Source organism: Panthera leo, chromosome A2 (assembly GCF_018350215.1).
Source record: "Panthera leo isolate Ple1 chromosome A2, P.leo_Ple1_pat1.1, whole genome shotgun sequence".
Taxonomy (NCBI): domain Eukaryota; kingdom Metazoa; phylum Chordata; class Mammalia; order Carnivora; family Felidae; genus Panthera; species Panthera leo.
In genome coordinates, this window is record NC_056680.1 from 149,088,134 (window position 1) to 149,108,678 (window position 20,545).

The window sequence follows — 20,545 nt, forward strand, 5'->3', positions numbered from 1 at the left end:
GAAAGAACTGATTTGATTCCTTAAAGATTTTGTGTTTCATCTTTATCACTACTATTTGTTGAGAGGATAGGACACACTGGAGGGGGACACAGATATAATGCCTTTCAGAGTGCAGGATCCTTCAGACTTGGGTTTGAATTCCAGCAGGGTTACCAAGGATAACCCTTAGCCTCTCTAAGCCCATTTTCTCATCAGGAAAATGGCCATCATAAAAGCTCATAAGGTTTCATGTAGATTAGAAAGCACTAGATGGATAGATGACAGATAGATAGATGATATGTAGGTAGGTAGGTAGGTAGGTAGAAAGGAAAGAAGGAAGGAAAGGAGAAAGGAAAGGAAAGGAAGGAAAGGAAATGAAAGGAAGGAAGGAAGGAAGGTGGAAAGGGGAATGGAAGAAAGAAATGAAATGAATATTTGACTAGTGCTCAGTAAATGATACTTGTTGTTACTGTATTTTGGGCTGGCTAGAAGACATGGTAAGGAAGAAGCTATCAGGAAAGCCCTTTCCGGGTCAGGTCCCCAAGAATCACTGAATATATGCACAGCTCCCATGTCTTCAGACAGTTTGGTCTAATCTCGACTATTTCAAATCTGTTTTAGCAGCCTGCCTTGACAGTGATGGGAGAAGTATGGATATGATGTCTCCATGCTGAAAAGAAAATCTGCCTTCTTATTTCTAAGAGTCATTTTCCCTACTGGTCTTTATCTCAATAATTATATATCTAATATTCAATTAATCATATATTTTACATGGTTTTCTTTTGCCTTGTGGAATTATCATTTCTTTTTTTCATATTACATAATTATGGTTTCTGTACCACTAACACAGTAATCAAAAGCCTCTCAACCGTATATATAAATACTGTACCAATAATATAAAGAAATTGGGTACTCATTTTTCACAAAATAATTTTTAATCATTTTATTCTAAATTCATGATTTTTATTATGAAATAGCTGATACATGCAAAATGATACTATTAAGGCATACAGAAGTTGTAAATCATTGTAATGCATATATCATAAAGTTATCATTGAGCTTTAAGATCTAGAAAATTTCCAATACCATTGAAATTTTAAACTGACCTCTCCAATCCTACCCCCTCGCCTCTCCAACAGAAGTAACTAGTATCCTGAATAATTCATTTATTTTTAAATAAAATTCTAAATAAGATAACATGAATTAGGTGATAGTTTTTCCAGACCTGTGATCCAGGTAATTCTAAAGATTCTCTCCAAACTCTGTTGAAAATGTTAATGAGAGTCCATTATTGCCTGAGAGTGCCTTTCTAAACACACAGGTCCGAAGGAGTCCTTCTGCTGTCTAAGGCTGGGAACCTTGGAGGAGAATTACAAACCAAGAATTCTCTACAAACAAAGAATTTGCATCAAAATCAAATAAAAATGTAACAAAGGCCATCAAATATGTATGTTGAATCTATAGATTCTGCCCATTGGTTTTTCTCACTGACCAGCCAGATGTAAGAGATCTGCATTTGTAGCCTTCATTTGGCCAGGTGGAGTGATAGACAGGAATCCTTACAGACTATTCCTGATTCTTAGTCAAGGGAAATCTATTGCTTTGAAGTCTTCAAGGGAAGTTCTTGAACTTTATTATCCCCAAAGTCCTTAGCAATATTATAAGAAAGTACCACTGCAATGGAAACATGAGCATGTTGGAATGATGTCGTAGTGGCTGTGTAAGTGGATTCTCATTCATCATGAATGACGTTAAAGAGGAATAATGAGCATGTTTTGTAAATAGAATCAGTTCTTTTCACTAGTGTGCTACCTAGTAAGCAGTGTTCATCAGCAGTTTTGTAAGAATGTAATTTTTTAAGAACTTTGGAAACATTCACTTACTTTTAAAAGCTTAATTTGCTAATTATAAATCACCTTTATGTTTACAATTGTTAAACAAGTTTCTGATGTTTTCTTAGCCTGGCAGAAGTGGCCAGTTTTGAACATACTTTCAAAACTAAATTTCTTTTAAAATATCCCATAATTTGGGGCGCCTGGGTGGCTCAGTCGGTTGGGCTTCTGACTTTGGCTCGGGTCATGATCTCATGGTCCGTGGGTTTGAGCCCCGCGTCGGGCTCTGTGCTGACAGCTCGGAGCCTGGAGCCTGTTTCGGATTCTGTGTCTCCCTTTCTCTGACCCTCCCCCATTCATGCTCTGTCTCTCTCTCTCTGTCTCAAAAATAAATAAACGTTAAAAAAAATTAAAAAAAAATATCCCATAATTTGTATTGGCCTCTCTTGCAGTTAGTCTAGATTGGTGAGATCTGACATTGCATTTGAGACTAGTACCAATTGACCAAGTTAAAATGTGAGAGTTTATTTTCCATTTTAATAACTCCCTACATCGCATACAGTTCCTTTGCTGGAATAAAAATCTTGGTAAAGTACACATCAACCACTATAAATAGCAGCCATAAGCCTGTACATTCAGGAGAGTCTCCAGAGAGTATATTTTAAACTGCACATTGTTTAGAATAGGAAATTCTTCCAATGTTCATATTTTCCATTGTGGGTGACATGGACTATCCCATATCACATCTTCACTAGCTTCCATTTTCCTGTACCATTTAGGAATCCAGCTGATAAGTTGCCAGAAGATTACTCAATATGTGCTTTTTATTTGCCTAAGGCTAACCTGGGTCTTATTGTCCGGTGGGAATTTTGCATAACGAGGGGCTCTGCAAATGAAAGCTTGATAACTCTCTGCACCGGCACCAGCAACTAGATAATGAAAGGGTCCTTTCTTTCTGGAGCTGGTCCCTGGACTCTACCTACTCAGAATAACAGCAGTCACCCATTTTTTATTCCCACGGAAAACCTTGCACTGTTGGCAGGTCTTTCTGGGGAACTCAAGAGACTAGCAGGGAAAATAAATGGGCAGGAAGTGAATAGACGAGCGAGCAGGAAGAGATGATGGGTTATTGTGCTGGTTCAAAGACATGAAGCCTCAGCAGGTACGATTACACTGCATCTTCCCCAAGGCACTGTTGGCAACTCTAGTAGATGTAGACCTCTGCCCACTCCTTCCTTGAACAGTCCTTCTGTTTCTCTAATCAACTGTTGTGTAAATCTTGATTTTTCAGTGGGGCCCATTTGAGGGACCTAATCTTCACCCACCATTTCTTCTCCCTTGATGAACAAGATGAGAAACTACCATTGAGGAGCCTTCGTATATAGCAAGAGTTGATATCTGATGCCCTTCCTTCCTGCTACTCCCCTTTTAAGAGCCTATAACTCTTCCTACCCAACCATGAAAGCCAAAAATCTGTCTGTTTTCTGAGCCAGCATCCTCAGAGTATATCCTGGCTACCCAGGGAGTATCATTGCTACAGAAGTTCCGTGGGTTACAAACTGAACAGAATGAAATTTTGTAAAACTCGGGACTGAGGCAGGATGGAAATTCCTAATGCTTTCATCTCTAAGTGCGTCACATCACAGGAACATGATTATAAGTTCTGTCTCATTGTGGCATTTGTCAGAGCTGTGATAGAGCTGAACCAAGGCTCGGGGGGCGGTGGCGGGGTGGGGGGGGGGGGAGTGTCCCCTGCAGAAAGGAGCTGGTTTTCCATGAGAACTCTGCCTGAGTGCAGAAGTACTGCTAAGAGACATATTCTGGTATCCCATTGGGTTATATGGTCAGAAATTAAGACTCTCTCTCCTACATTCTCTGAAAAGAGTTTGAAAATCCAAATCATTGAACCCAGACTTGCTAACATTTCCAGGAGCCCACAGTCCGTGGCTAGGTCAAATCTGGAAACTATGTCATTTATTACAATTCTGGTGCTTTTCCTTCTGCATTTTGCTGTGCCCAGCCCATATAACTGCCTCTGACTACAAAAATACCTTTTAGATCCAGGATAAAAGAGGACACACTGGATAAAAGTTGAGCAGATCTGGACCTCCTCATCTGTCAAATAGAACTAACACTCCTCAGGGTGGCTGAGAAAATTAAATGAGATATTATCAGATACCACATGCAAAGAAAGGGTGATTCACATGACATGTTTATTATGTAGAGGTGCCTGCATGATTAATTAAGTCAATTCACTTCTGTTTTACTTTATGTGGGGTTGCAAGTTTCATGCTGGTCACACACTGGGTTCCAAAGGAATTTTCATACTCTGTACGCAGCTATCTTACGTGATCTGACAGGCCCTCAGGCGTTCTAGGCTTCCAAAAATCAGGCACAGAGAAAATGCTGTAAAAGGTTACCTGTCACTTTCCCTAGAGCCGTTCCCCCTTGGAGACGGCTTATGGCCTCAACTGCAGTTTAGAAAAAAAAAAAAAAAAAAAAGCAAAGCCATTTTATCTTCCTTTCCCTGAGTATGTGAATTAAGGAGACAATTCCAAAGATTTAAAATGATGGCTTTATCCCAATCAAAATAAAACCGTGCTGTCAGTCACTTACTTGTGTGGTTTTGCATGTAAGTTAGCAAAGATCTTCAGACTCAGCGGGATTCTGTCATCTTCCACACCAGTATCCTCTCCCCAACCTCTCGTAACTGGTGAACTCTTTCGCAGCTAGAAGGCCCAGCTCAACTCTCATCCTCTGGAAAACATCTTCCAAGAGGCCCCCTGTCAAAGTGACCTCCCACCTTGAGTTTCCCATGGCTCTTTCAATGTATGTGAATTATTATATTATTATTCATATTAATTAGTGTATTATTACCATATTATATGCTATTTTATATTACTATTTGTATTAATTATTACCATTTTATGTTACTATTTTATTTTATTTGTTCATGTGTCTGTTTAACCCACCAAATTAAGAGCAACTCTAGATTAAAAACTACACCTTACCTACTTTTATTTCCCCAAAGACCAGTACACAATGTTGAATAAATGAATAATGAATAAACAGCTACTTCAATTCATATGTATGTACCAAGGTAGATTTTGCTCAGTTCGCTAAGATATTTATGGGGAGGCGGAAATGTTAGTGACCTTCATGGTGTTCTCCAAATACTGACACCACCATATCTTCCTTGGGCCTCCCTCACTACCTTGAGCCCCTGGACTTTTGACTTCCTATCTTTTTCCCTAGAGATACAAAAAAAAAAAAAAAACCAACCTCATGTATTTCTCTAGTTATTAAGGATGCTTATACTTCTACCTCCTATAATTTTTATCATTATGCTTAAGTTGTATCATGGAGCCAAATGACAATATGCTAAGAATCAAGTCCCTTTAGTTGGCGTGTTTAATGCTCAAACTCCTAATAATGCTTGCAACTAACATTTGCATTGTAAGACCTGGTAATTGTCAAATTACCGGGTTTATACCAAACCCTAAAGAGTGCAGCAGTGAACAAACTATATGATCAAAAGTTTCTCTTATGAAAGGCCAAGTCTGTTGTCCAGAGGAGTGAACTTCTTCAGTTAATCCAGGAGAATAGGCAGAAGTAGGTGAGGGGTAGAGCCAACCTCAGGCTAGCATTTGTCAACACTCCTTTTGAAATAAAGAGTGTTTAACATACAAAGTGAGTCTCAGGTTTAGACTCTAAATAGTGGATTGTTTTCTAGTATTGGGAGGTAGTGATGAACCAAGAAAAAAAGAAGACATATATTAGAATCCATTTAACCAAGATATGTGGGGTTAGTTTTATTTTCAGTGAAGTGGGGCCTTTTTTATGTTTTTATAAATACATACACCTTAAAAAGTATGATTTTAGAAGGAGGAGGAGGAGGACTTATAAATAACCATTAGTAAAAACTCTAGATTAAGATTCAGATTAATTCAGTAAACATTGACTATGATACAACACATTCTACAGTAGGCATCAAGTTTCTTGATTATAAAAGTAAGCCCTTTGGTTAATTCATTCACATAAAATTTGTAATTAATAAAATCAATGAACTGGAATACCAGAAATACTGGAAGTACTGTAGAATAGCCTCAAAATTGTAACTTTTAATTTTTTTAATGTTTATTTATATTTGAGAGAGAGACAGAGACAGAGTGTGAGCTGGGGAGGGGCAGAGAGAGAGGGAGACACAGAATCCAAAGCAGGCTCCAGGCTCTGAGCTGTTAGCATAGAGCCTGACAGGGGGCTCCAACTCATGAACCATGAGATCATGACCTGAGCCAAAGTCGGATGCTTAACCGACTGAGCCACCCACGGACCCTGTGTATCTTTTAATTTTTAATTTAATTTCTAATTCTTACATCCACTGAGAAAGAGTCAGAAGGCAAGTTGGTTTAAAGTTATCCTAAAAAGACACTGAATTCTAAAATACGTCAGAGAATCTCAGATTACATCAGCACTCTACCCTCCAATGTGTTTTAGAAAGCTGGATGCAGGGGCGCCTGAGTGTCTCAGTCAGTTAAGTGTCCCTTGATCTCAGCTCAGGTCATGATTTCACAGGTTTGTGAGATCGAGTCCTGCATCGGGCTCTGCACTGACAGCACGGAGCCTGCTTGGGATCCTCTCTCTCCCTCTCTCTCTGTCCCTCCTCCACTCATGAAGATGAGTGTACACACACTCCCTCTCAAAATAAATAAATGAAACATTTTTAAAAAGCTGGATGCATATTCCAGATCATTGGATCTCAAATTTAAAACATCCACTGTTTTTTGTATAACAGTATTATCTATTTTCTTTGTTGTCTTCATGAGGTCTTAAGATTAAAAAGCTTTCCAGACAGATCTTGGCTTTTAAATGAGAAAAATGGATATGATTTTTTTTTAATTAAAGGTTTTCACTGAAACACTTGCCTGCTTCTAGTCTATAAATTAATGAATTTAAAAAAAAGAGCTCTATTTGCTTTTCCTGCCTTGATCCTAATGATAGCTTGATTTCATTTTTTCAATAACTTCAAAGCAAAGTAACATGTTAAAGCTGAAAAGCTTGCACTTAGTCTATTTCTAATCTCCTGTGTCAAGCTGCCACCATAAAGGCATCCAAAAATTCTACAAAAGAACATTTATAATAAATTCAATGAATTCAACACGCGTAAGTGTTTAATTACGTTAGGTCTCCCAGGTGCAAGCAAGTGTAGCAACTGTAATCTATTGTCTTGGTCATTCGGGGCTGCTCTAACAGAACACCATAGACCGGATGGCTTAAACCAACAAACATTCATTTCTTGCAGTTCTGGAGGCTGGGAAGTCCAAATACCAAGGTGCTGGCAGATCCAGTATCTAGTGAGGGCCCGCTTCCTAATTTGCAGTTGGCCATTTTCTTGTTGTATCCTCACTTATTGAAGAGAGAGATAGAAAAAGCAATCTCTCTTGTGTCTCTTCTTATAAAGGCACTAATCCCACTCATGAAGACTTCACCTCCATGACCTTCAATTGCCTCCCCAGAGCCCCACCTCCTAATACCATCACACTGGGGGTTAGGATTTCAACAAACGAATTTTTCAGGGACACGAATATTCACTCCAACTCATCTATGTATCCAAATGAGGACTTTGAATCTCAGGGTTCATTCAGTCTTGTGACATGAAAAGCATTCCCTCCACTGAGGGAGGTGTTTCTCAGGTCCTCCCTTGGCTTGGGTAAAGTACTCCTCATGACGATTTCACCTCCCTTTGCTCTGACTTCGTTACCCATGAAGCAGTCTCTGGTGACTGGGAGGCTTGCTGACATCATGGCTTGGGGAATGGTGGGAATTTGAGAGCTCTCCAGGCACTGAAGAGGGAGGTCATCCGTTCTCTTAATTAACTGGCATTAATTAGCATTCTGATGTCCATGTGAGTGTCTTGTGAGTCTGGAAGCCCTCAGTCTTCCTGAGACCTGTCAACTTGAAGAACTCCCAAAACCCAGTTGCTGGTGCAGCAAAGCTTCTAGATCCTGTACTGCACTGAATATCTCAAAAAAAAAGACCACTCTGGAGAAGCCTCTAGGAGGACCAGCCCACAGGACTTATTGATGTAGCATCTCTATTCCATTGTTGTCCCTCTCTAACCCAGAGAGAGAAAAGCAAGCACTTGTTGAGTATCTGCTGTATGTTTGAGGCTGTATCAGGTGCCAGCAAGGTATTATGAAATATCCCTGCCCACAAAAAGATTATAATTTATTTGGTGAGAAAAGATCCCTGCCCCCAAAAGATTATTTGGTGAACAGTGAATAAATAAGCCTCTGTGTGTACATCCATCTATTTCTATCTATAGATCGGTATCATAATCATGTACTGGTTCGTGTGATCTGTTAATTACAAAATAGGACAGTACCTAACAAAGTGTCCTTCATATAATGTACATAGTAAACACTATACCCAAAGTATCCAAAACACATGATGAACTATTTCTCTAGCAGTAAGAACAAGTACATGCTTTACTCCAGGCCTAAACCACCACCCCCCGCCCCCGCAAAAAATCTGGATTTGATTCCAGCTGTAAAAGCCACGTGTAAATTTAATATCCAGATGCAGAAAGTGGACACCAGCAAATAAATTTATGGTTGTGGAAATATTTGGATACTTTGAACAAGAGTGATACACACAGAATTATGTGGCTTATGAACTAACATGCTTCCTTTGAAGATTTGACCTTTTCTCTTAAACTAGAATCCTTAGAGTCCTCATGATAGTTTCTTAATTTCCTTCCAGTTCAGTTGTATCTATGGACAACAAATTCTACATTCTAAAGCATATCACTATGGCCTAGATTCAATTTCCTTTGGGTAGAAATCATATCCTTCCTGTACATACTTCTTTCCTAGAATTATAGGGGTATATGTAACTATTTTCACTGAGACCAGAACCAGGGTTTTATAGACGTGTACCAGCAACCATTCAGTCAAGCAATTGTTGTTAGAACCGTATTTCCAAGCACTATTTCATTGTTTTTAAAGATGTGTTTCAACTTAACAGAAACCCATGGGGGAGGGGAAGGAAAAAAAAAAAAAAGGTTAGAGTGGGAGAGAGCCAAAACATAAGAGACTCTTAAAAACTGAGAACAAACTGAGGGTTGATGGGAGGTGGGAGGGAGGGGAGGGTGGGTGATGGGTATTGAGGAGGGCACCTTTTGGGATGAGCACTGGGTGTTGTATGGAAACCAATTTGACAGTAAATTTCATATATTGGAAAAAAAATAAAATAAAGATGTGTTTCAAGCTGGAGGGCAGAGGGGGAGTTGGAGGCATGATCCCCTTAAGATAGAAACTTTTCTCTCCAGGAAAAAAGAATAGTCTAGCTGGTTAAAAAACCCAGACTTTAAAAAAAAAAAAAAAGAGCTTAGAGAGCAGACCTAAATAATTGTTGCGAAAGAGTTTAAACAGAAATAGGGAGCCTCACAACAAGTTAGCCAGAGCGGCTGACTCATACATGACAACATAATTCTCTCAAAGGCACGCAAACAAGAGTAGGCTCAAATAGTCTCCTCTTTCCTCCTGAGATGGCAAAGTACAAAGAAAGAAAGTCACGTGCAGGAAGACTTTATAGAGGTGAGGCTAGACACTGGTTCTTAAAGAATCACTAGAATTCAGGGAAGCAGAGGGAATTTTAAAAGACATTCTAGGCAAAAGAGAAGGAAGAGCCTTGTTGGGTAAAAGCAGAAAACTTCAGGAAATATCAGGCAAATAGTGGCAAATGCTAATCATCTTTTCACGGAACAAAAGTTCCCTTTATGATAAATGTTAGGGTGCATTGCACTGATTGGAGATGTATGTTAAGTTGCCAGTGGGGATACAACCAGGGGTCAGGATATGCTTAAGGGAGAGAGTCAGCAATGGAATGCCGGGACTCAAGGACTGGCCTTGGGAAGGGAGAGAATGCCCTCCTTTTAACTGAGTTGTAGTATCATGCCCTCCTTTTAACTGAGTCGTGGTTTAGACACAGATTCCAGAAAGTAGCTGCTTCTAGGTGGAAAGGGACAGAATGCTATTCTCAAAAAGCACTCAGGGGTGCTAAGTTACTTTGAAGATTTTATTTCTAAGGGGGATGGTGAGTACATAGAATTTTCCTTATTCCTTTCAGTTTGTTGAAAAGATTTCAGAATAAAACACAATTTTAAAAAGGTACAGAGCGCTTATAGCTGTTACCCATGTATCTTCAATCATAATCTGCCTATGGGTGTCAATAGGATCACATTACTAATGATAAAATTTTTTAAAAGTTTTTTGAAGTTTTTACTTATTTTGAGAGAGAGAGAGAGAGAGCATGAGCAGGAGAGGGGCAGAGAGGGAGAGAGAGAATCCCAAGCCGGCTCTGTGCCATCAGTGCAGAGCCCCATGTGGGGCTCGAACCCATGGATTGTGAGATCATGACCTGAGCCAAAATCAAGAGTCAGATGCTTAATCGACTGAGCCACCCAGGCACCCCACTAATGATATAATTCTTAATGCTACCTGCTTGTGCAGGATGACCACTCCACCACCAATTAAAAAAAAAAAAGATCCTCTCTGATTGTTTCTGGACATCTGTCTCACATAAGCTCACGAATGGTATACTCATCCACCCTGTGCAACCTCCCATGACTCCTTGCTGGCAGGCCCCTATTTCAGTGAGGCCCTGGCCCCCACTCTGCATGAAGGCATTTGCAGAACCCTCCACTGTCACTGCCCTGGGGCCCGCCCTGAGACCCTGGGCCTCTGTGTCAAAGGCACCGTCTGGTGTCCTTATGCTCCAAACTTCAAGGTACCAAAGTGGCCTTGTATTCCTTTCAGTCCTCCAGAATTCTAGAACCATGCTGTGCTCTGGACAGAAGTAGGGGTGCTGACCCTATCCTCTGCTCTGTTACCCTTTGTCACTCAGGCACCAAAGCTTGGCCCAGACTCAGCAAACACCTTGTGGAAACAGTTGCAGCTTCCCTGCAGTCCACCTTTCCTCGGGGCACAGACCTGGGGCAACAGGGTTGGGTTCAGGCATGTGATAGCAAACAACTCCCCAGACCTCCCTGCGATTCTCCCCCACCCAGACCTGCTTTACCACTCAGCCATACCCAGATGCATCTCAATTCCAACGGTGGGCACCATGAAACTTAAGGCCAGGCCACCATTCACATCACTTATCCTTCCATCTTGACTCAACTACAGAAAAAAATAAATCCACTTGGTCAAAGTAGTTCTTTGCTCATTATGAAGCCACGTGCACGAATTCATTTATGCGGCACATATTACAGAAGCCCTGCTGTCTGCCAAGCACTGTGATAACTGGAACAAGGGGAGAGTCAAAAAGATGGTTGGGCACAGTACTTCTCCTCAAGGAGCTCACAGCCTAGCAAGGGGAGAAGGAAATCTAGAAACCCACTGTTAGTGCAGTCTAGAACCTTGAACTTCATGTTGCCTCAAATAGATAGACTTCCCAGGTACTGAAATTCAGGGAGGTGCTCTTTGAAAGATCTTTTTCTCCCTTCTTGAAATCAGGTTATGTGTTCCTCATTTACTAAGACCTTCAACAAGAAAAATACAATACAGAATGTCCTGAAAGAGTTGAAAAATGGGCCTCTGAAAACAGTATGAAGCTTTCTATGTTAAGGTCAAATAAATTTTTTTTTTAACATTTATTTATTCTTTTTGAGACAGAGAGAGACAGAGCATGAACGGGGGAGGGGCAGAGGGAGAGGGAAACACAGAATCGGAAGCAGGCTCCAGGCTCTGAGCCATCAGCCCAGAGCCTGACGCGGGGCTCGAACTCACGAACCGCGAGATCGTGACCTGAGCTGAAGTCGGACGCTCAACCGACTGAGCCACCCAGGCGCCCCTGTTAAGGTCAAATAATAACAACAAAACTAGCTTTACAATAAATGCTGGATATAGACTGACAAAGCAACAGATCTGGAGAGGAAGAAAAACAATCCTGGATTTAGCACAGAAATGAATGAATGATCTCTGTAAGAGATGCTATTATCAATGTGAAAACGATGTTCAAGACGTGTTAACAGGAACGTGGCAGGCAGCACTGGGCCTTCATCCAGGCACATTCAGACTTGGTCAAGCCTTTATTATGTCCAATTTTGGTTTCCCGCTTGAAGAGTTGTTATGTTTCAGGCTGATATTAAAAGAATGGAAAATAGGCACTGGCACGTAGCCTAGAAAAGATGAGGCTAAAGCATGATTTAGTACCTGTGGCCCTGATAGAGATAAGTAGGTTTCTATTTTGGCAACAGGAAGTACAGTTCAGTAACAGAATAAATTGAGCATAAGTGTGATTAAATACTGGGGCCTTGATCACAGGATGCCATCTTTGAAGCATAGTACTTTAGCCCCACTGCCTTCAGAGTGCCGTTCACTTTCTATCTTGTATCACAGTGTTTGTATACATACCTTACCTCCCTCTGAGTCTGACCTCCTCATCTTTGGATCCCCCACAGCATTTCCCTGGGTGACTGGCTTGTAGTAAAAATTGAAATAGTGTTAAGTGAGAAGGGGCGAGGCAGGAACATGTTGGGACAAAACTACATGGCTGCCATTGTGAGAGATAAGAGAATGTAACACACACGATACTGTACAAGCCTACAGACAGATCACACCAAGAATAGTTCAGAGAATTGTGTCAGCAAAGGCCACAAGGATACTAGTTAAGGACAGTGAGTTGCACGGGAAGGGTAGGGTGAGGGTAAAGGATGACTTTCCAGAACAGTCCATTCATTCCTCCACCCCCACCCAGCCCACCATGGATCCCTAGAGGAAAACACAGCAGGAACTAGGAAGACATTAGCAAAGATGCAGTGAGGCAGGAGAATCAAGGAAAAGGCATTACTGGAAGGTAGAAAGAAGAATAAAGAGAGAAGAGGAGTCTGTAATTTCTGTGATGGGACATGGATAAAAGGAGGAGTATTTCATGGGAAGTTTTCTTAGGAGGACCCATTAAAATGCAAGATCACAGGACAATGCAAAGCAATATCGTTCAAGTGAACATGTTCGATGCCATGAGGGTAGTGAGATGCCATCAGCCATGGAGGGAAGAATACAAGGGGCCCATGGAAAGAAGGAAATAGGATCTGCCTGCTGATATGTAGTTAACCCCTTCACTTCCATTCCTATCCAACATACCCCACCCCATTTTTCTTTTTTGAGACAGTGAGAGAGAGGGAAAGGGGCAGAGAGAGAGAATCTCAAGCAGCCTGTCAGCTGTCAGCACAGAGCCCAACACAGGCCTTGAACTCATGAACCCATGAGATCATGACCTGAGCCGAAATCAAGAGTTGGATGCTTAATCGACTGCACAACCCAGGAACCCCATTCCTATCAACCCCTTGATAAGCAGCCATCTAGGCAAGATATTTTGCCTCATTCTAAGAGTATGGAGTCTAGGAATTTCTTTATAAGAGAGTATTTTTCAAGAGGCTTTTTAAAAATCCCTTTTAAATTATTGAACTGTTGTCTCTCAAGGGAGTAGATTTCTTTGGGGTTTGAGTTTCTGTAGGAAATAAGTGGCTGTGTGTGTGTGTGTGTCTGTGTGTGTGTCTGTGTGTGTGTCTGTGTGTGTGTGTCTAAAGTGCATTAGGGCAGGACACAGGCACTTCCCACATACCTCACTTTTCCCTAGGGAATTGTTCCAAGGTAGAAGCTGTTCTCAAACAACCATTGCAGACTGTAAAGTCTGGAACAGATCATGTGGTCCAGTCTCCTACCTCCATGAAGTTAAGTTATTTTTTTAAATCATATTTTATTAATAAAGGACCACCCTGTGGTAGGAGCTATTCCTTTCTATTGCACTGACCTCCCTCAAACCTTTGATAAAAAATTAAATAAAGTATCCAGAAAAGGAGGATGCTATGAGTAATTTGAGACTAGCCCAGACTTCCATTTTCCTTAGTAAAATAGTCCTGAAATGTCACCTGTGTGACACCCACTGTCTTGCTGACATATGCATGACTGCCTCCATCCTTTGTGGTGCCGGTGAATGATCATTAATCCAGTTCTCAGAGACCAGTTCTGGAAGCAGGGCTCTCAGTACCCATGTCTGTGCTACACAGTGAGAGCACATTAGCCTTTGGTGTGTTCTTCCTAATTCCTCTCATCTTGCCTCTGCAGCCCCAGCTAGCCAGACCCCCAGAGGGCTACTGGGAAATTGTTGTCTACTCCAGCCTTGCCCTCAGCTCACGATTCACTTCTCTCCCTGCCTGTCAAATGCATCCAGACTCCCTTTCGTTGGCCCTTGTGCTCTTCCTATTTCCCACCGGTATCTGACCCAGGTCCAAAACTCCCTTCTGTCTTCACTATTGCCGTGTCGGTGCACTACTTAAGTAGCACAAGTTGGGACACCTGCTAGTTGTACTATCACAGGCTAAAGACAGACAGCTACTCCCCAAATACATTTCATTAGTAACAAGGTGCCAACAAAGAGTGTGAATGATTTACCTATTATCTTTAGGGCTAGGAAAAGAGCTTGGTGGATATCCTTTATACAGCTCACCACTAGCATACTTTTAGTACATGAATGTCAGCGTGTTAGTGGAAGATTACCAAATTCTTGCTCTCCCCCATGGAAGGTAAGGTGCGCGTGCGCGCGCCTGCGTGTGTGTGTGTGTGTGTGTGTGTGTGTGTGTGATGAAAGAGATAAAGAGAAAGAGATAAGACTGATCTGGAAAAATAACAGAATTTTTTCCAAGCTACTCCATTTTATGAGCTCGTTCCAAATACAGCCAAACTATGCTTGCCACCTTAAGATTGGAGTGTATTGGGAGGAAGGGGAAATCAGGAGCTGAAATGAATTCCCAAGGTCAAATGAGGCCCATAAGCAAATGCATTTATTAATTATCTATCACTGCTGTAACAAATAACGACAAGCTCAGTGACTTCAAATAGCACACGCTGATTATGTACCATGCTAAAGCTTCCAAGTCCCAACACACGTTCAAGGGGCCAAAATCGAGGTGCGGGCAGGGCATCATCCTTCTGAAGGCTCTAGGGGAGAACCCATTTCCTTGCCTTGCTGGCTTCTAGAGGCTGCCCTCAATCTTGGCCTCTTGGCCCCCTTCCTCCCATCCTCAGTGCCAGCAATGTCACATCTCTCTGGCCATTCCACTGTAGTCACCTCTCTCTCTGACCACAGCCAGAGAGGGCTCTCCAACTTTAAAGACCCATACAATTAGATTGAACACACATCTGGAGAATCCAGGATCATCTCCCTATATCAATGCCTGTAACTTAATTAAGCCACAAAGTTCCTTTTGCATATTGCACATATTCATAAATTATAGAGATTAGGACATGGATATTTTTGGGAGGAGTATCATTCTGCCCGCCACAGCAGAACACTGAGCTTGGTGAAGGGAAAAAAAATCAATGTGCAAAATTTGGTAGACAGGAGCATAGCAAAATGCCCCGATACATGTTTCTATCTCAGCTCTGGAGCCATAAACTCAAGCCAGGTCAGTGAGAATTCTGTTGAGGCAGACATAGCTCTATTTTTATGAGTGTCTCATGAATTTTATATAGTCAGCATATGTTGAGTGACAATATACATAATCAGAGAGATGTTTAAATGTGTATATGTCATGATATATGGAGATAGTTAACTTTGAAATTCATTAAACTGCATTTACTCTATAAACTCTGACTTTGATGACAGCATAGTATTTAAGCAGGAAAACAACCAAAATTTTCTAGTTGCTTGAAATGACAAGAGCATTTAACCTATCTGAATGAAACTTCTCTAAGTTGAGTACAAAGGTCAATGATGTGGCTCTGCTCCCTGACATTGGCGAACTGTTCAAACGCTCTGTGCTTCTGCGCCCTTGTTTGTGACACAAAGCTGTAGCTCTCAAAAGATGTTTTCGTTCTGTGAAGGGGGCTCTCAGTGTGTGGAGTTGATGGCTTCTCCTGCTATTTACCAAAAGACTCATCTCAACCTTCTGTTGTGAGAACTGAGTTGTTCTACTCATTTGACAGAAAGTCCTATGCATCCGCGTTCCGCAGCACCAATCTGATCTTTGCCTGTTAGAGATGAAGAAACGTATTCATAACTCAGGCCCAGAGGGAATGTCGTCTCCAGATAGAATCAACAACCACCCCCTCCTCAGGGACTGGAATTTGGTTGCTTCCCAAGCTGTTGCTGACCAGGCTCCCTTGCCTGGTTTGGCTGATGAGATCACCACACCAGAGTGTGATGGGTGCAGACCAGGCAGACTGTTGCAACATGTTCCTAGGCAGGCTGTTGCCCTCATTTTCCCGAGGGGCGTGAGCGCCAAACACCCCGTATAACCCAGCAGATCACTGATAGAGCCGCCTCTCTTCCCTTTGCCTTTGGTTTGCATTTTTATATCATGCATCCATCTTTCCCTGGATAAAAGGGCTAAGAGGAGTTTCTCAGATTTGATTTCTCAGTGGGAACTGTTTGCTTTGGAAAGCACCTACACCAATGCTAATTGAGAACAGAGCTCAGAATGAGGGCCTGAGAACTGCACCCATGTGAACTTTTTGGTGGGCTGATTTCTGTTGATCTCTTCAGAGTGAGAATCGGCACGCAAGTGATCCCATGATCAACTGTTTTCCCAAAGGCTGAGCACATGGATCACTGTCTTTTCCTTTGACTAGTTCTCTACCTTGGAATAATTGTAATTAATCATATAAAGTCTTCATGGAAGCTACTGAGAATCCTGGCCCCTAGTACCCACTAATAACAGTCTGGAAATCTCGAAGCAATCTTCACCCTTTACAGTCTAAACAGGATGGGCCTCTATTAGAGAGATTACAGTAAAAAATAACAATCAGCTCTCTGATGATCCCATGCGGAGGGAAAGGGTGGGGAGGAGTAGATTTGGCTGAGGACAAGCCCAGACTTTCGTCACAGGGACAGACCAAAGTGTTAACACAAAGGGAGAACACCGGAGCATCCTGCACACTGCATTTCAGCCACAGAAAACATGGCACCTCCGGGGGCCCGGCCCACGCCCTGACTGCCAGGAGAGTCTCAGCACCTCCAGCAACCCGCCACCCCTTCCAGCTACAGACATGCTCGGGGGATCCGGATTGCAGGGAAGACGCAGCCTGGCCGCGCTCTCCCAGTGAGTGCTCACTTTGCCTCTTCGCTTTAAATTTTTCTTTTTTCTTTCTTTTTACAAAGGAATTGTTGTTATAAAAGAGAGAAGAGAAAAGAAAAAAATTTAATTGTGGGAGAGGGAGGGGAGAGGAGAAATCAGGAGGCAAAGGGAGGCAGGCAGTGTGTAAATTTCAGACCTGTATGAAACTTTCTGGTCTAAACTTTGTGGTTGTTCGATTGGTTTTCCTCGTTTCCATTTCTATGGTGGTTTGTAGACCATTTCTAAGGGTTATACCTAGGCACAGGGTTTCTCTACTGCAAATACTGATCCACAAAGTATTGTGTTTCTGAAGATCTGCTGTTAATTTAGACCTGAGCCCTTTGCTCAGAATGATCCATTTGCAGGAATCAGAGATCTTGGCTAAAGCACACATTGCCCAATCCTTAAAGTCAACAGCCCAAAGCCCTTAATATACTGACCATCTGACTGTGACCGAACAAGATTGAGAGCACATGCAATTGATCAGGGAATTGTTCAGATAACAGGCTCCAAGGTTTAGAATCATGAAACTGTGGAATGTTAAAGCTAGAAGGGGCCTCTAGGATTGTTTGCTGCGATGTTCTCATTCTATAGACAAGGAGACGAAACCCAGAGGGGTAACTCAACTTACCCAAAGCCAGACAACAGTCAGTAACGAAGCCAGTGCCTTTGTACTGCAGGCAAGAGCTCTTTTCACGCTGGTGTTTATGAGGTTTGGAAAACTTATTGGGTCTTGGGAAAAGGTACCACACAAGAGGAAGAATACCAAATGGCCTTTCAGTAAATCTTTCCCATTTTTGAGAGTTTTGGCACCGATTCGGCATGACAATTGTTGTTCCAGTTGTTCCAGCGTTTGTGCAACAGTTAATCAAATAAACAGAGGAACTCAATGGGGTCCCGAAAATGAGACCTACCTCCAGTACATTAGCAGATATCTTGGATCACCCCTTTCGATAAGTGCGATCTCTCAAGTGTGAGAGCTCAAAGGGGTTTTAGAGGTTATCTCCACAGGCCAGTGGTTATCAAACGAGTTGTTTTAGGTTTTTGTTTTGTTTTTGTTTTTGTTTTAAGCAAATTTAACGCTACAAGGAATTCTGTTAAGTACAAGAGATGTTCTGGTTGAATAGGTAGTTTAGGACCTAGACCCCTCCCCTACTGCACTCCCAAATCACACCCCATTGCTTACCTCCACTCCACTCCCTATCTCTTCTCCACCCCACGCCACTCTGCCCACTCCACCAAAACTTCCTTGGAATTCTGGATCTCCATGGAACAGTTCAGAAGCCACTGGTCTTTTTTAATGCCGTTATTTCAGAGGAGGACACTGAGGCACATAATAGTGAAGGGTCTGCCCAGTGTTACACAGCTGGTCAACAGGGCCTGGAATGCTGGAAAAAAGCCCAATCTGTGTGCATGCACACACACCAGTGTCCTGTGTCTCTCTCTCTCAACTCTCAGTTCTGAGTTGTCCGAGTTTTCCTGCTCCATCATGCCTGTGGTTCTATCAATTTACTTCTCCATGTCTCTCTCACCCTTCACTCACTCTATCATTTCCTGAACTTCAACAGTTATTGCCTCTCACCTGGACAATTATAATTGCCTCCTATCTGGTCCTGGCCTCAGTCTCTCTCCCCTTTCTCATCCTGTCCCTCCCCCCACCACCTTTGAGAAGGGGACCCACTCTCCTTAATGTGGCATTCAAAATTCTCTATAATCTGCCTTCAGTATTCCTTTCCATTCCGACCTGTCCCTGCTGCAGCTGAATTGGATCACGTGCTATTCCCCAAATTCATCATGTGCAGGCCACCTCCATGCCTTGGCTCACTCTGTCCCCTACACAGGAACACCCGCATGTACCTCGGTCACCTCATCTGGAATAAAGGCATTAAACCAGATCAGTGGCTCCTGAACTATTCCGTGGAAACCTGGGATTCCAGAGATGTTTTGGAGTGGGTAGGCTGGGGTGGGGTGGAGAAGGGGGCGGCCTACCACGTCTGCTTCTGGCTTCCCTCCTGTCCTTCAAGGCCCCAGTCAAATTTCACCTTCCTCCGCGAACCTTCCTCAGTTCCTGTCTCTCTCTGCACTAATAAATTGTGTCCAGCCCTATGTTATTAGCCTCGTACTTTCAAGTTAGTAGTGGGCATGCCTGTGCTGTCTCCAAGAGATGGCAATTCACATGCAGGCCAGAACTATTTTGAATCTTTGAATCTTCAGTTTCCAGCTTGGTGCTGATGCCAAAAAAAAAAAAAAAAAAAAAAAAAAGTTCTTTGAATTTCTTATTATTAGATAAACCAAACTCAGTTCATCCACGTTCACACTTTTCATTGGAGTCATTTGAACATACGAAATTTCAGCACTTTTTGCTTTGGAAGAAGTATTAGGTTAAGTGTCCAAACAGATGCCCAACAAAATGATTTCTAAATTCCTCCGCATTTGCATCAGATAATTTATCTGAGTTTCATCGCCTACAAAGCAAGGTTGGCAGAATTTTTTTCTATGGGACACATTAAAATTCCTGAATGCCAGACCCTACACACAGCCATGTGATCTCCAGGCCAGGCGTGAATGGCCTTTCAGGTCTTTAGATTTCAAGGTGCTGTGTAATTTGTTTCTGGTAAGATTATTGAGAGATTCTGTCACTTGCAATCTGGTATTTTCACCACTACTTTTCTCATCTCCCCGAAGCCCTCACTCATGAAGTCTCTTCCTGTAGTCAAAATTTCATGTTTCTTGTAAATATTCATGCTTTTAGTCCATTAAGAGTCATGTTTCTCATAAAGAAGTATGCTTTTATGTATCCTGACGATGAGAAAGTTTTGTTCTTGTGCCACATTCTGTAACAAATGTGGAAGGGTACCCAAAGTTTAAAACGGTGGAATCAAAGAAACATAGGGCATTATATAGGAAATGAGCTCTCACACTGTGCTGCCTCTCGCCTCCCTCCCAGCCCATCAGAAATGGCTTCGCAGAGGCCAGTCCAGCTGCAGCAAGAGGAATGGGGTCAGGGGAGGTGCTTCTCTGCCATCTGGAGGCTAATTTGCTTCCTGGCATTCCTAACTGGAATGATGTGGATGCGTTTTTCCCATGGAAACGCAGCTTTGCTTCTCAGTATTAGCTTCAGATACATCTCAGGCTTAAAAAGGTGGTTGTGGGCTGGCCTGGGATCCCAACTGCCATGTATAATGATGTTTGAAGTTCCAAAAACCAATTTGCAAATTAAGGTTTTGGAAACAAGCTTTTCATAAATGTAGACTGCTTGGATTCATTTCCAAGCCTAATTGAATTTTTAAGAGGAGCCTTTAAAAATCTGTAAACCTTACTCATTTCCATGCATTCATTCAACAAATATTCATTCAGGGTTTCCTATGCCAGTTAGTGCTGCCGGACTAAGCACTAAGAACGTAAAAAAGGACCAAACACAGGTTCTGGCTTCAAGATGATCTCGTCTTTTAACCTCCCGCCCACTTCGGGACAGCAGGGATCTTTTTTCCAGCCCCCCTGCCCCTCACAACACCCACATTCCCAGGTCCATTCGGGGCTCTGGCTGCCAGCAGAGCAGTCCAGCCGCCTGGTCAGCTTAGCTGCATTCATGTTTTCCCTCGTTCCTTTTTTC

The 20,545-nt window shown here is 42.2% G+C and overlaps 1 protein-coding gene across 7 annotated transcripts in view; it reads left to right on the forward strand.

Annotated features, from left to right (window-relative positions):
• The window catches only part of CALD1 (caldesmon 1), a 187,032-nt gene that overhangs the window by 95,734 nt on the left and 70,753 nt on the right, over positions 1-20,545 (forward strand). The window contains exon 1 of one of the 7 annotated variants that reach the window (XM_042925279.1): positions 16,688-16,917. The exons of the other annotated variants lie outside the window; for them this stretch is intronic. Within the exon in view, the coding sequence (XP_042781213.1) occupies positions 16,865-16,917 (53 nt within the window). The 5' untranslated portion in view covers positions 16,688-16,864. Of the gene's footprint in view, positions 1-16,687; positions 16,918-20,545 lie in introns of those variants that run through there. 7 annotated transcript variants of the gene reach the window in all.